We start from the raw sequence: 14,790 nt of genomic DNA, 5'->3' as shown, positions 1-14,790 counted from the left end.
CTCTCATATTTCGATCAATATACAATTATCAAAGACTCTGATATGAGAATCGAAAGGGTCAGGACAATTTTACGAGAATTTAGAACACTCTGGTAATCTATAAACTCGCATTTGAACGGGATAAAGGCAAAAAAAGTGTTGTATGCGCTTCTTTGCTAAAACGATGGTAATACGAGGTCTCGGAGTGAAAATTTAATTGACCTGGAAATCACAGATGGCGCAGGGGGTCCCTCCACAGTCAATTAGGGCCCCAGAAGGCACGAATCCAGAGGATTTCTGGAGTTTTACTTCGATTTCTTTATAATTATTGTACGAAAACGACAGGTGGAATATGCCATTTGGTACAATACACAATATAATTCGACCCAGCTGTCAATATAAAAACCAACGTCGGCAACGTAGGCATTTAGAAATATCTTCTCTATCGACGTCGATCAAGTTCCTCGACGTGTTTCACTTCACCTTAAACCTCCCCTCGATGCATCTAATTTTTTTAATTTAATCACGGGGTGTCCAGGGTGCGCTTCGGGCTGACAATAATTTCAAAAGTGCCGAATAAGTTTGAATACCCCGCGGAAGTGGCGTTTTCAATTTTAAACCGCCCCGAATTTTCATTCCTCCGTATTTATCTTCATTCAATTAATTCCAGCATGATTTCATTGCTGTGGGGTGTAAGAGGATTGAATCGTAAATGTTTGATTGAAGCTACAAACGTCACCAGGACTCCTGGAAATCGTAATTCATAGTACCTACACGACGTGTCGCGATTAAGGTTACAACTTGACCCCGTACGTGCAAGTGCATTACATGATGTACGTAACGTCGTTACATGCGCGAGGCAAGTGCTCGAATACGGATCCGTGTTCCCAACTTCACTACACGTACAGAGAGTAGAATGAAAGCATCGATCCAAACGTATAAACGGTTTCTGGAAATTCCGGCTTCTTCATAGCTACATGCGTCCTAATCAACGTTACAACTCGAGGTATTACGTGCAAGTACACGGTATCAGTCGATGTACACGATGGTACATGCGCGGGGCAAATACTCGGCTACAGGTTTACATGCCCCCTCTATTTCGACATACATATGTTAATAGTTGGGGTGAACTTAGACATCGAGACAGTCTGGAAATTGTTGATCCTGATAGCTACATAACGCGTCTTGATCAACATTATGACTTGTAGTCACATTACGTACAAGTTGATATTACTCGATAGTACTGTTTCATGCAAGGATATACAATGGGTCTACGCCTTAAATACACGTATATAAACAATTACAAGGAATGAAGAAAATCCAGTAACATTACGACATGCACAAATCATCGCAACATATCTGCAAGCTCATCAATTAAAATGCCTCAGAAAAAATTTTTTTTAACAATCCAGAAATTCAAAAATTGCGCCCGACACTATCTGCACATGTCTCTGGCGCCCTAATCACGCAATTTGATCTCCAAAGTGCAATTACTCCAAATTTATCCTCGCACGTAGCATTGTTACGCGTTACATTACGACATGCACAAATCATCGCAACATATCTGCAAGCTCATCAATTAAAATGCCTCAGAAAAAATTTTTTTTAACAATCCATAAATCCAAAAATTGTGCCCGACACTATCTGCACATGTCTCTGGCGCCCTAATCACGCAATTTGAACTCCAATGTGCAATTACTCCAAATTTATCCTCGCACGTAGCATTGTTACGCGTTACATTACGACATGCACAAATCATCGCAACATATCTGCAAGCTCATAAATGAAAATGCCTCAGAAAAAAATTTTTTTAACAATCCAGAAATCCAAAAATTGTGCCCGACACTATCTGCACATATCTCTGGCGCCCTAATCACGCAATTTGAACTCCAAAGTGCAATTACTCCAAATTTATCCTCGCACGTAGCATTGTTACGCGTTAAGGACAAGTGTTGGGCCATAGACCTGCGTGTCCAACATATCAAAACGTATTTTACCAGCCATAATGAGCCACAAATGTCACTTGAAACGGCTAATCAGAATCCAGAGATCGCGCCACATTAACTACCCATGTCCCGAGTGCGATCAATGTCGCGACCAGGTCCAGAACCACGTGTAGCTACTAGACATTATGTACCACTAGGTTTCGATAATACGTAAGGCAGGTGTCCGGCATGTACTTCGAGCAAGTACAATAGGTACTCGAGCTGGTTACACCTTCAAGAGGCGTAATGCCGGAATCAGAACCGTCGGTTCATTTCGGACATCTTTACGAGTCCCCAGAGCTTTCGGGGCGTTATTGAAATACGGAGCCTCGACGGGCCGTATTTCCTTTTCTCGCGAGATTTATGAAAATGTCAATGCCCTCTCGATGCATATACGTATGTACGTATGTGCATATGTACATGCCGCCGTCTGCGGCGGACTACATTAGGTGGCTGGATTTATCGCAAGGCGAGCGCTGACGAGTCCCTCCCAGGAAGAATGGAAGTTCCTTCGGGATCTACCAAGGACTTGGCAGAGGACTTCGGGACTCTTTGACGGTTCCTCTAACTCCTTGGACTCTGAAGATGGATAAACCTCTACTAATTGTAAATAATTCGGGGTAAAAATGGAAGTTATGAACGCCGTAAAAATTGGCCCATCTGTGCGCATTCAAAGTGTACGCATTTTGTGAATATTTTTAAGGATGGATTTTACTTTACTCAGGACTCTTTGACGTTTCCTCTAATTCCTTGGACTCTGAAGATGGATAAACCTCTACTAATTGTAAATAATTCGGGGTAAAAATGGAAGTTATGAACGCCGCAAAAATTGGCCCATCTGTGCGCATTCAAAGCGTATGCATTTTGTGAATATTTTTAAGGATGGATTTTACTTTACTCGGGACTGTTTGATGTTGCCATTAATTCCTTGCATTCTAAAGATGGATAAACCTCTACTAAATAATTCGGGGTAAAAATGGAAATTATGAATCGCCGCAAAAATTGGTCCATCTGTGCGCATTCAAAGTGTATGTGAATATTTTTCATTCATTTCATACTAATTGTAAATAATTCGGGGTAAAAATGGAAATTATGAACGCCGCAAAAATTGGCCCATCTGTGCGCATTCAAAGTGTATGTGAATATTTTTCATTCATTTCATACTAATTGTAAATAATTCGGGGTAAAAATGGAAATTATGAAACGCCGCAAAAATTGACCTATCTGTGCGCATTCAAAGTGTACGCATTTCATTGGTTGTGGAATGGAAAGTACTTGCAATTATTTCGCTAATATCTTTTTGCAATGGATTCTATTATACTCAGGAGACCTCTTGAATGCAGAAATAAAAATCCTACCATCCCAGCCCCTTAATTTTTTCACTTTCTTAATTAATTCATAACGAGATGCTCCAGCCGGCAGTTCTCGAGCGGAATATCCGCAATAATAATTAATCCCGGTGGCAACGGATTTCAGCTTAATTGAAATTTATAGGTTATGTTATGAGGTATGCACCGCGGTATATCTCAAATAAGATACTATTTTTCCTTTCTAAATGAATTCATAACGAGATGCCCGAGCGGAATATTCGCAATAATTAATACCAGTGGATTTCCCCTCGGTTGAAATTTCTAGGTTATGTTATGAGAGTCTGCAAAACCACGCGTCAGCTCCGACTCGAGTCTGTTCGGGATCGCTGCCGGATATGTTCGGCGGGCCGTATGCGTCGGGCGGTCTCGGATTGAAATTATAATTGCGAAAATGTCAATTAAGCTCGAATGCCGCGGCCGAGCGGTTTGGCGGCCGCGCAAAACCCCCGTCAAACGTGACGGGAAATCCGCGCTCGCGTGCCCGGGGAAAGAGAAGACACGGATTTATCTCACCGAGTGCACATTGAACTCGGCCGGTAAAAGAATTTCCCCGGAGGTCGCGATTACGAGTGATAAATCACGGCGAGCCGGGATATTAGCTCTGCCCCTTGGTAAATACGTCGGTGTCTCGACGATTTCTTTTTCCCCCCTTTCTAAAACTCCGAAAGGATAAAAAAATCGACAACATTAATACTAAAAAAAGGCGATTGAAAAATTAAGGCGATGTGAAAGTGGCCACGTAGAGGTCTCGTTTATGAAACTTTTCCCTGAATTTGGTGTATCGAATCCTTTCAAAATATTCAACGTTAACCCTCTATGGGCCCGTGTAACTTTCAGGTCACATTTTAAATGAAAAATTTTTTTTTCATTTGCATATATGTGCCCATAATTATGAAAGTGGTCTAAGTCAAAATTAAAAAAAAAATGAGTTTATCAGTTATTTCACGCCATATTATTTCAAACGAAATTAATTCAATGTAATTTCGAAACAAAAAATATACGACTTAGACCACTTTCATAATTATGGGCACATATATAGGTTCCTAATTGCTGATTTTTCGTTCCCCCAATTTTTTTTTATTTAAAACAAAAATTCGGCCCATAGAGGGTTAATATGGAGGCTGTAAGGAAGGTCCTGACACTCATGAAATTTTTTTTATTGCTTAAAAATTTCTTGATAGGCATTTCAAATTATGGGTGTCGGGACCTTCCTTATAGCTTCCATATTCACGTAGTAAATTTTGAAATGATTTGGTACACCCAGTTCGTAGAAAAGTTTCGTGAATAATTAACTCCTCGGATGCCACTTTCCCACCCCCTTAATGATTCCCTCTGTAAAATCTAGTGCCTTCAAAACAAGGGATGATTTTTCAATATCTAATTCTATAATATTAAGGCGATGTTTACGAGACCATCAATCATGTCTCTCATCGATCGATGTTTATAATCGAAGAAAAGTATCATAAGGCGAGACTCCTCATCTGTCCATTTGACATCACCTTAAAGATAACAATTTCAGTCCTCTAGAAACATGAAAAAGGATATTACAATACCAATTGCCCCAAACTCCCGATATTAACCCCGAAAACATAACAATTATATATTACTAATTATATATACAATTATATAACAAAACGGAAGAATTATCATTGAACGTAACAGAAATTAATTTCATACCAGGTGAAAATATGAAATAAACATTTTTCCCTTTCCCATCCGAATCAAGGATTACCCGGTTTGATTTCTTGAAAATAAATGTTAAATCTTTAGGAAGACGTTTTGAGGTTTCGGAGAGGCGAGAGCATCTTCGGCTGATCCTCGATGACTGCGTGCAATCGGTGCAATCGATGTAATCGATGTAATCGATGCTACCGCGAGTCACTTAGAGGTGGGTGTTACCGATAAGTCCGATAACCGTGGGTAATCGAGGTTTAGCACGACGCGGCCGTCGTAACGATCGATCGATCGAGCAGTAAAACGTTCGTAACGATTGATGACGCCCGTTAAACGTAACAGGGCACGTGACTAGCATGACACGCGTACGGCCTAATCCCGATGGAAATTAACCAGCGATTTACTCCCTGACACGGCCGATTAACCGGCTCGATTCCGCAGGATTAAGCGTTGGTGTCCTGGGGAGGTATTTTTTACAGGATTTTTTTCCGGGAATAAAAAAGATCCGAGGAAAAAAATGGAGAAACGGAAGGGATGAGCCGATGAGCCGACAGGGTGCAGAAGGTCCTACGAATCGACGTCCACCGAAATCGCGGGATTTTCTCGAGTTATCCACCCCTGCTCATCCCCAAAGCGGATTACCCTGGTTAAGGTGAAGTGAAACACGTCGATTAACTTGATCAACGTCGATAAAGAAGATTTTTCTAAATGCCTACGTTGCCGACGTTGGTTTTTATATTGATAGCTGGGTCGAATTATATTGTGTATTGTACCAAATGGCATACTCCACCTGTCGTTTTCGTACGATAATTATCAAGAAATCGAAGTAAAACTCCAGAAATCCTCTGGATTCATACTTTCTGGGGCCCTAATTGACTGCGGAGGGACCCCCTGCGCCATCTGTGATTTCCAGGTCAATTAAATTTTCACTCCGAGACCTCGTATTGCCATCGTTTTAGCATAGAAGCGTATACAACACTTTTTTTGCCCTTATCCCGTTCAAATGCGAGTTTATCGATTACCAGAGTGTTCTAAATTGTCGTAAAATTGTCCTGACCCTTTCGATTCTCATATCAGAGCCTTCGATAATTGTATACTGATCGAGATATGAGAGCTCGACGTCATTTTGGTTCTGGTCTGGAATGAGTTAAAAATTTTGTTGAAAAATCCAAATTTTCAATGTGTCAGGACAATTCTTAGATGATCAGGAGTGACGTGTCAAAGTTTCGGACAGTTTGGTCTAATACCCTTAAAAAAAAGTGTTGTATTCGAATCGACTGATTTGAAGGGTGTTTCACTTCACCTTAACACCGGAAGTGAGGGCTTGATTGAGATCCAAGGAGATTGCAGTCCGGAAGATGCATCCGTGTTTACGTATACGTTACGGTGAATGACCGAAATCTGGAGAATGTCGACTTTCACCGGTGAATGTCAACATTCACACACTCGCTTCGTGTATGTCCGAAATATTTGCCAAACACCCTTATTTCTGACTTATACCGGTATCTGTTGACATTCACCGGTGAAAGTCGACATTCTCCAATTTCGGTCATTCACCGTAACATATATAAGCAATGATAGAAAAAGGCTCGGAAGAGGTCTTCTCACTTTTAGGGATCTCTTCTCGAAATCCGTCGGCGGGTCAAACATAACTCAGGATTTCCCGTGCAATGTGTCGGATCGCGTGCGTAAACACGGGAGAAACGCAGGGAACGAGAGATACGATAATGTATGCAATTGGATCCTCCGACTGGGGCGCACAGGTGCACGCAGGTGCATCCGTTGCATCTCGCACCGCCCACGCTCGAATTGGCATTACACCCGGATAAACCGCAAATTTCTTAAATTTTAGTTTAATTCTTCCAAATGCATAATTCCAATCGCCGTTGCATCTCGCAACGCCCACGCTCGAATTGGCATTACACCTGGATAAACCGCAAATTTCTTAAATTTTAGTTTAATTCTTCCAAATGCATAATTCCAATCGCCGTTGCATCTCGCAACGCCCACGTTCGAATTGGCATTACACCTGGATAAACCGAAAATTATTTAAATTTTAGTTTAATTCTTCCAAATACATAATTCCAATCGCCGTTGCATCTCGCAACGCCCACGTTCGAATTGGCATTACACCTGGATAAACCGAAAATTTCTTAAATTTTAGTTTAATTCTTCCAAATGCATAATTCCAATCGCCGTTGCATCTCGACCTGGATAAACCGAAAATTTCTTAAATTTTAGTTTAATTCTTCCAAATGCATAATTCCAATCGCCGTGTTCGATTAATTCGGCAATGATAAAAGGGAATATGGATATAAGGCATTTTGAGCGGCCACCTGTAAATTCCCACTCCTGACTTACCCACGACAATCACCGGGGCATTACGTCGATGCAATCAGGGTGCATTGTGCGCCGGCTCTAAGTATTCCGAATTCCTCGTTCATACGCAAATGCAGCTCGATAACGCCAGATCGTGGCCGGAAATGCGCCGAATCGGGCTACTTTCGGACTTGTTGCAGAATCTCCAGGGAGAGTGCAGTAAATAGAATTGTATGAATGTGCAATTAAATTGAGACTTTTTAGGACTTAAGGTGAAGTGAAACACGTCGAGGAACTTGATCGACGTCGGTAAAGAAGATTTTTCTAAATGCATACGTTGCCGACGTTGGTTTTTATATTGACAGCTGGGTCGAATTATATTGGGTATTGTTCCGAATGGCATACTCCATCTGTCGTTGTCGTACAATAATTATAAAGAAATCGAAGTAAAACTCCAGAAATCCTCTGGATTCGTGCTTTCTGGGGCCCTAATTGACTGCAGAGGGACCCCCTGCGCCATCTGTGATTTCCAGGTCAATTAAATTTTCACTCCAAGACCTCGTATTACCATCGTTTTAGCATAGAAGCGCATACAACACTTTTTTTGCCTTCATCCCGTTCAAATGCGAGTTTATCGACTACCAGAGTGTTCTAAATTGTCGTAAAATTGTCCTGACCCTTTCGATTCTCATATCAGAGCCTTCGATAATTTTATATTGATCGAAATATGAGAGCTCGACACCATTTTGGTTCTGGTCTGGGCTGAGTTGAAAAACTTTTTTGAAAAATCCAAATTTTGAATGTGTCAGGACAATTCTTAGATGATCAGGAGTGATGTGTCAAAATTTCGGACAGTTTGGTCTACTGCCCTTAAAAAAAAGTGTTGTATTCGAATCGACTGATTTGAAAGGGGTTTCACTTCACCTTAATAAAGATTCATGATTTTTGCAGCTAGTCGCAAATCATTCTGGAAGTGGAGGAAGTATTGTATAGGAGGTCCTTGCAATAGTTGTACAAAGTTCTCGGTACAAACAACTGACCAGGTGACCTAACACTAACGTTATCCAAAAAAAGGATTAAACGATCAAGGTCCTGCACTTCCTGAAAACACTCTCAGCTGAAGAGGTCCTTGCAACATTAATTCTTAAGACAAATTTAATCCATCGATCCCATCCAAAAAAGGATTAAACGTTCAAAGTCCCGCACGTCCTGAAAACGTTCCCAGTTCAAGAGGTCCTTACAGCAATTACGCAAAGTCCTGGATAAACCCGGTCACCAGGTAACCGTCCTACCCTCGTGGTCCTTGCAACATTAATTCTTAGGACAAATTTAATCCATCGATCCCATCCAAAAAAGGATTAAACATTTAAAGTCCCGCACGTCCTGAAAACGTTCCCATTTCAAGAGATCCTTGCAGCAATTACGCAAAGTCCTGGATAAACCCGGTCACCAGGTGACCGTCCGACCCTCGTGTCCAATGTCCAGGTGAAAACGGCGAGTCCTCCAGGACCCTCGGACCCAACAATGGAGGCGAAGTTGGAAGGAGCCCGGCAGCACAATGTCCGAAGTGTAAATAGTACTTACCTTCTGATAGTTCGAGGCAAGCAGCAAGTACTTCCGGTCGGGGGATAGCTGGTGCTCGAAGCTCGAGGCGAGGGCCTGAAAGCAGAGGAGAAAAGAAAGGGGAAATTACTTAACGATGCACGCCCGGCGGATTTGCGCGGGGCACACTTCACGAAGTGCCCCCCCCTCCAAGGATTTCGTCAGGGCAAAGAGCTTGAAAAATTGAATGCACTTCCCGAGTCCCCCCGTGCCCTTCTTTTTCCCACGGGCTTAGGATTTTCCCTCCCGACATCCGGAGGGAAATATTATCGCGCCGGGAAATCCGCGAACGCGTAAATTAAATGTCCCGGACATAATTTGCAGGCCGGCGATGAACTCGGAGAGCCAACGGCCGAGCAAATATTAGACCCCTCGGGGAAGGGAATCCTATTTTTTTTATGTATATATATTTTTTTTTTTTCGAATTCGGACACCGACGTCCTCGATATCCCGCCCCGAGCTGTCTATTCATCAATTACTCCAGCCGACCGCTGCTGCTTTTTCCAAAATTGAGGACCCCTCTATACTTCCCAATTTTACGCTGGTGATGCATCGGCGCTTTTCCGAGGTACCCCGACGTCACGATATTTTCCCTATTTCTAATATCCAAACCATGCCATCCGACTCGAAAAAGTAACTAATAAACACCCCGTCAGTTTTTCAAGGTTCAATTAATTTAACGCAATGACTCATGTTTTGCACATTTTTCCCACATTTCTTGACACGACATCAAATTAATAGAAATATTGAACATATGAAGCCGATCAATATTTTCCCAAGGAGAAGAAAGAAAAATGTACCAGATCGCCAGTATCGATATTAAACCCGATATATGCAGAAACTTTGATAAATAAAACGGAAGAAAGATAATGCCCATAATTATGAAAGTGGTCTAAGTCATATATTTTTCGTTTCGAAATTACATTGAATTAATTTCGTTTGAAATAATATGGCGTGAAATAACTGATAAACTCATTTTTTTTTTAATTTTGACTTAGACCACTTTCATAATTATGGGCACTGTGCCCATAATTATATTATTTGTTTCGAAATTACATTGAATTAATTTCGTTTGAAATAATATGGCGTGAAATAACTGATAAACTCATTTTCTTTTTAATTTTCACTTAGACCACTTTCATAATTATGGGCACTGTGCCCATAATTATGAAAGTGGTCTGTCATATATTTTTTGTTTCGAAATTACATTGAATTAATTTCGTTTGAAATAATATGGCGTGAAATAACTGATAAACTCATTTTTTTTTTTAATTTTGACTTAGACCACTTTCATAATTATGGGCACAATTATAACAGTGGGTATTCCAAGGTATCTGGGCAGATAACAATGTGTCATTATCTCGTTTCCATACCTCCACTGAAATGTCAGACTACGTAAAAAAAATGGATTTAAATTGCTCTTCTGAGAAAAATAATTGGTCCTCGCAATTATGCATGATTCAGGCGACAATGTATGTGCCATTTTTCTTTCCTCAGGGTGGAGTGAGGAAAAAAATGAAAAATCGGCTATATGGAATTATTTTGAGAGTGTAAGCGTCGACTCGGGACGTCAGAGCGTCACGTCGGGAAATCGACGTCGACCAGCTAGCCCAGTTGGAAACAACGAAACGGTTGTTACGGATCGTTACGGGTCGTTACCGGAGCTCGCGCGATCATCCCGGATAAAGTTGGCTAAACTGTTTCGAGCATGCGGCGACGCAGTCCCCGACTAACTACGATTATTGTTTCAACATCCCAAGTTGTCCCATAAATGTCCCGCCGGTCCCGAAGGGGGCCGATTCCGAGCCAACTTTATCCTCGTCCCGGCAAGTTCGCTACTTTCGCCACTTTCGCCACTTCCCCCAACGGCCGTCTTACCAAAAAGCGAGAACACCATCGAAGACGGCGGAACTCGCCAGTTGGGACGATAAATGCTTCCGAGATAAATGGGAATCTGGATGTCTGGACTTCCAGCGCTCTTCGGGGTCTCTTTCGAATTTTTGAATCTCATTTGGAAGAGTGGTCGAGGTTTTAGAGGTTCAAAAAGAGGATCTTGAATTTCTTGTCGAAGTCTCTTTCGAATTTTTGAATCTCATTTGGAAGAGTGGTCGAGGTTTTAGAGCTTCAAAAAGAGGATCTTGAATTTCATGTCGAAGAGGGAGAGTCTTCAGGGTCTCTTTCGAATTTTTGAATCTCATTTGGAAGAGTAGTCGAGGTTTTAGAGCTTCAAAAAGAGGATCTTGAATTTCATATCGGAGAGGGAAAGTCTTCAGGGTCTCTTTCGAATTTTTGAATCTCATTTGAAAGAGTAGTCGAGACTTTAGAGCTTCAAAAAGAAGATTTTGAATTTCATATCGGAGAGGGAAAGTCTTCAGGGTCTCTTTCGAATTTTTGAATCTCATTTGAAAGAGTGGTCGAGACTTTAGAGCTTCAAAATGAGAATCTTGAATTTCATATCCAAGAGGGAGAGTCTTCGGGGTCTCTTTCGAATTTTTGAATCTCATTTGGAAGAGTGGTCGAGGTTTTAGAGCTTCAAAAAGAGGATCTTGAATTTTATGTCGAAAAGAGGGGGTCGCATCGTCAGGGTGCAACATTATTTTCGTCCCGCGCACTTTTCACTTGCCACCCCTCAAGAACCCCAACAAAATTCGGAGGAGATGGCTCGCATCTCTTCAGGGTTTAATTCGCCCTTGTTTCCCGCCCATTATGGGGAATCTACGTGACGGGGGTTCCGGCTTAAGGGGTGAAAGAGGCCAATTTCCCTCCCGCGTTTTCGCGATCGAAGCGAGTCTAATTCGGTTTGTGGAAACCACCCTCTGTGTTTAAATTCGTTCTGAATCTCACCCCCTGAAGAGCCTCTCCGTTTCGGCACTCGTCCCGCCCCCTCAAAAATAACCACCCCTCCTATAAAAATGTTATTTCGATTATCAACCGATTTTCAAGAGGTTAACAAACGTACAAAAAATTGAGATCTATATTTTTTATGCCCACATTTCCCGAAACAGAAACTCGTCGCTCTACGTACCTTAACGAATGAAAGAAAAGAAAACGATTAAAAATTTTCTGGTATTTTTCAGGGGAGAATCGTGAGGTATTTCATTCCAGGTTCGGATTTCCCTGAAGTGGAGCAATCGTACTTTCCTCACCGGAAGTAGTTTCCGGTACGTCGGGGGTTGATGTTACTCGGTTAGCTGAAAGGTTAAAATAGCAGTTCTCGCAAAAGCACTTTAGGATTATACAACTGCCCTACAGAACGGGCAGATTTGTTACGGAACAAGAAATAAACCTCCCCTGGTCCCGGGAATTATCCAGGATCAACGGGAAGGGTCGAGCGGTGCCTTTTGTGAGTCCTGACAGTCGGAAGATCGTCAAGGGTATTATCCCGCTCGCGCCCCCTCGGAGGGCCTCCATTTTTTTTTTTTTAACACTACGTCTGGTCATACATAAAGGCATATTTTTCCATAAACCCCCCATGGTTACTTACGTTGTTCGTAATTTCCAAGATAGTCCTGTTGGATCCTAGAACGACGTTAAACACCAGCAAGTTCCCACTCTCGTCGCGGTACAGGATCTCGTCATCTGTAAGCAAACGGGACAAATTTCTCAAGTCCAAAGTAGATGAACGTATTAATTTTAGGCGGTTACAACAATACGTATTAATGAATACGAATTAGGAAAAATTTTTTTAAACTTTCCTTCCCAGCGACAAAATTGATCGAACATGTCGCATTACACTCTCGGGATTTTAATGACCCTCGATAACGCGAAAGCAAGGGGTGAAGCGGAAATAAACCGCACGGCATGAGTATCGCGATAAAAAATTTCCGGCAAAATTCAAAAGCGATGGCAGTCCTCAAAAATTCATACGCCCACCCGAGAGGTGCGTTGATCCTCGAATTTTGGGTTTGGTGTTGGCTAAAGTATCGATCACCTATCAGGGATCGTGATAATCGAGCCCCTCATATCGGTTTGTGGTGTCAGTTATGTGGAGCAACATGTGTGGAGCAACGTATGTGGAAATAAACAAAACTTTTCCTCGCGGCTTCATATGGTAAAACATGGGATTAAACATGAACAACCACACGCGCGTCATGAAATGACACACATGGTACACCCCACATGAAAGCATGATGAACGATAAAAGTGGAACCACGCGTTGATCAGTACCCATGAGAACGGCATATCAGAGGCCAAGGTAATCATTAAATTTTCCCGTACTTCGGTCAATTTCAGCGCATCTCATCCTCCTGATAAGATCCCCGTTTCAGGATTAATCCGCGCCTCCTTTTGCGTCTTGAAAGTCTCCCATTAATTAGGAGGTCGATCGATCATGGAGCAACGCATGTGGAAATAAACAAAATTTTTCCTCGCGGCTTCATATGGTAAAACATGGGATTAAACATGAACAACCACACGCGAGCCATGAAATGACACACGTGGTACCCCCACATGAAAGCATGATGAACGATAAAAGTGGAACCACGCGTTTATCAGTACTCCTCACATGAAAGAATGATGAACGATAAAAGTGGAACCACGCGTTTATCAGTACCCCCACATGAAAGCATGATGAACGATAAAAGTGGAACCACGTGTTTATCAGTACCCATGAGAACGGCATATCAGAGGTCAAGGTAATCATTGAATTTTTTCGTACTTCGGTCAATTTCAGCGCATCTCATCCTCCTGATAAGATCCCTGTTTCAGGATTAATCCGCGCCTCCTTTTGCGTCTTGAAAGTCTCCCATTAATTAGGAGGTCGATCAATCATGGCGGCAGAGTGCAAAAGGGGTCCCGTGAAATTTCCGCGATTTAGATCGCGGTACCCATAAATCCGTAAACCCATGGTGGTCTAAGGGAAAAGGGGCACCAACGAGCCCAGAAAAGGGGGACATCCTCGATCCTAAAGGATGCCGCAGATCATCAGCAGACTCTCATTAACATCCATAATGTTCTCCAGGTTCGCCTAAACGACGTCCCCGCTCTGAAAGTCTTTCATCCCGGATGGCCCCGATCGATGTTAACTTATCAGACCCGAAGGAATGGAAAAAATGCGAAACACAAAAAGGGTAAAATGCCAGGGTACGAGAAACAAAGGACGTCTCGGGGCATGAAAGGAAAAAGAATCCAGGGCATGAAAACAAGTAAAAAAGAAACATCTCCAGGCACGAAAAGCAGGAAAGAAATTCCAGGGAATGGAAAGTTAGAAAAAAGTTCCACCCCGAGAAATGGAAAAGGTCCTACAGGACGAAAACGAAAATCCAGGGCAGGAAAAGATAAAAAAAAAAAAGGAAAACCTTCCAGGGTCCTAGAGGACGAAAACAAAACGAATCCCGGACACGGAAACGGAAAAACAATCCCAAGGTACGGGAAATAAAACAATGCAGGACCTGATGAAAAAAAAAAATTCCCACGCGTATAAAATCAAACAATTCGGAGCATAGAATGTAAAAAACAGGGCATGAAAACGAACAGAATGCCAGGACTCCAAAAGGACACGTATCCAGGGTACGGAAATGTAATAAAAAAATCCCAAAGCAGGAAAACCATAAGAATTTTATGGATGCTTCATTTTCCTGGATTATGACTGTTGACGTGAAATTGACTTTAATGATTCTAAACCTAAATTTACTATTGCTTGAAGTTCCTCCCCAGGAAAATTAGCAAGGATCGTCAAGGGGTCCTTCCTAAGGCGCAATTTGCGTGTACAACGAGGCTAACGAGTGGAGGCGCATGAACGGTCGGCTCGGAGTTACCTCAGCGATTAACATGTAACTCGGATCGGGTAAGAAAGGTCGGGAATTCGAAATTAGGTAAATTTCCCCCAAAGTTGCTGACCTCCCTCTTGCAGAATTTCTCCT

General features: G+C 42.1%; 1 protein-coding gene across 1 annotated transcript in view; it reads right to left on the bottom strand.

Moving 5' to 3' along the window:
• LOC105700093 (venom dipeptidyl peptidase 4) overlaps nt 1-14,790 on the bottom strand; it is a 236,569-nt gene that overhangs the window by 86,825 nt on the left and 134,954 nt on the right. Inside the window, exons 4-5 of the mRNA XM_023433347.1 lie at nt 12,414-12,508; nt 8,912-8,986 (exon numbers count right to left, since the gene is read on the bottom strand). Coding sequence (XP_023289115.1) covers nt 8,912-8,986; nt 12,414-12,508 — 170 coding nt within the window. The remainder of the gene's footprint in view (nt 1-8,911; nt 8,987-12,413; nt 12,509-14,790) is intronic.

This window comes from Orussus abietinus, unplaced genomic scaffold (assembly GCF_000612105.2).
Source record: "Orussus abietinus isolate OABI.00-Male unplaced genomic scaffold, Oabi_2.0 scaffold113, whole genome shotgun sequence".
Classification (NCBI taxonomy): Eukaryota; Metazoa; Arthropoda; class Insecta; order Hymenoptera; family Orussidae; genus Orussus; species Orussus abietinus.
Note: the sequence above shows the minus strand (reverse complement) of the source record. Positions and strands in the feature narration are given on the sequence as shown.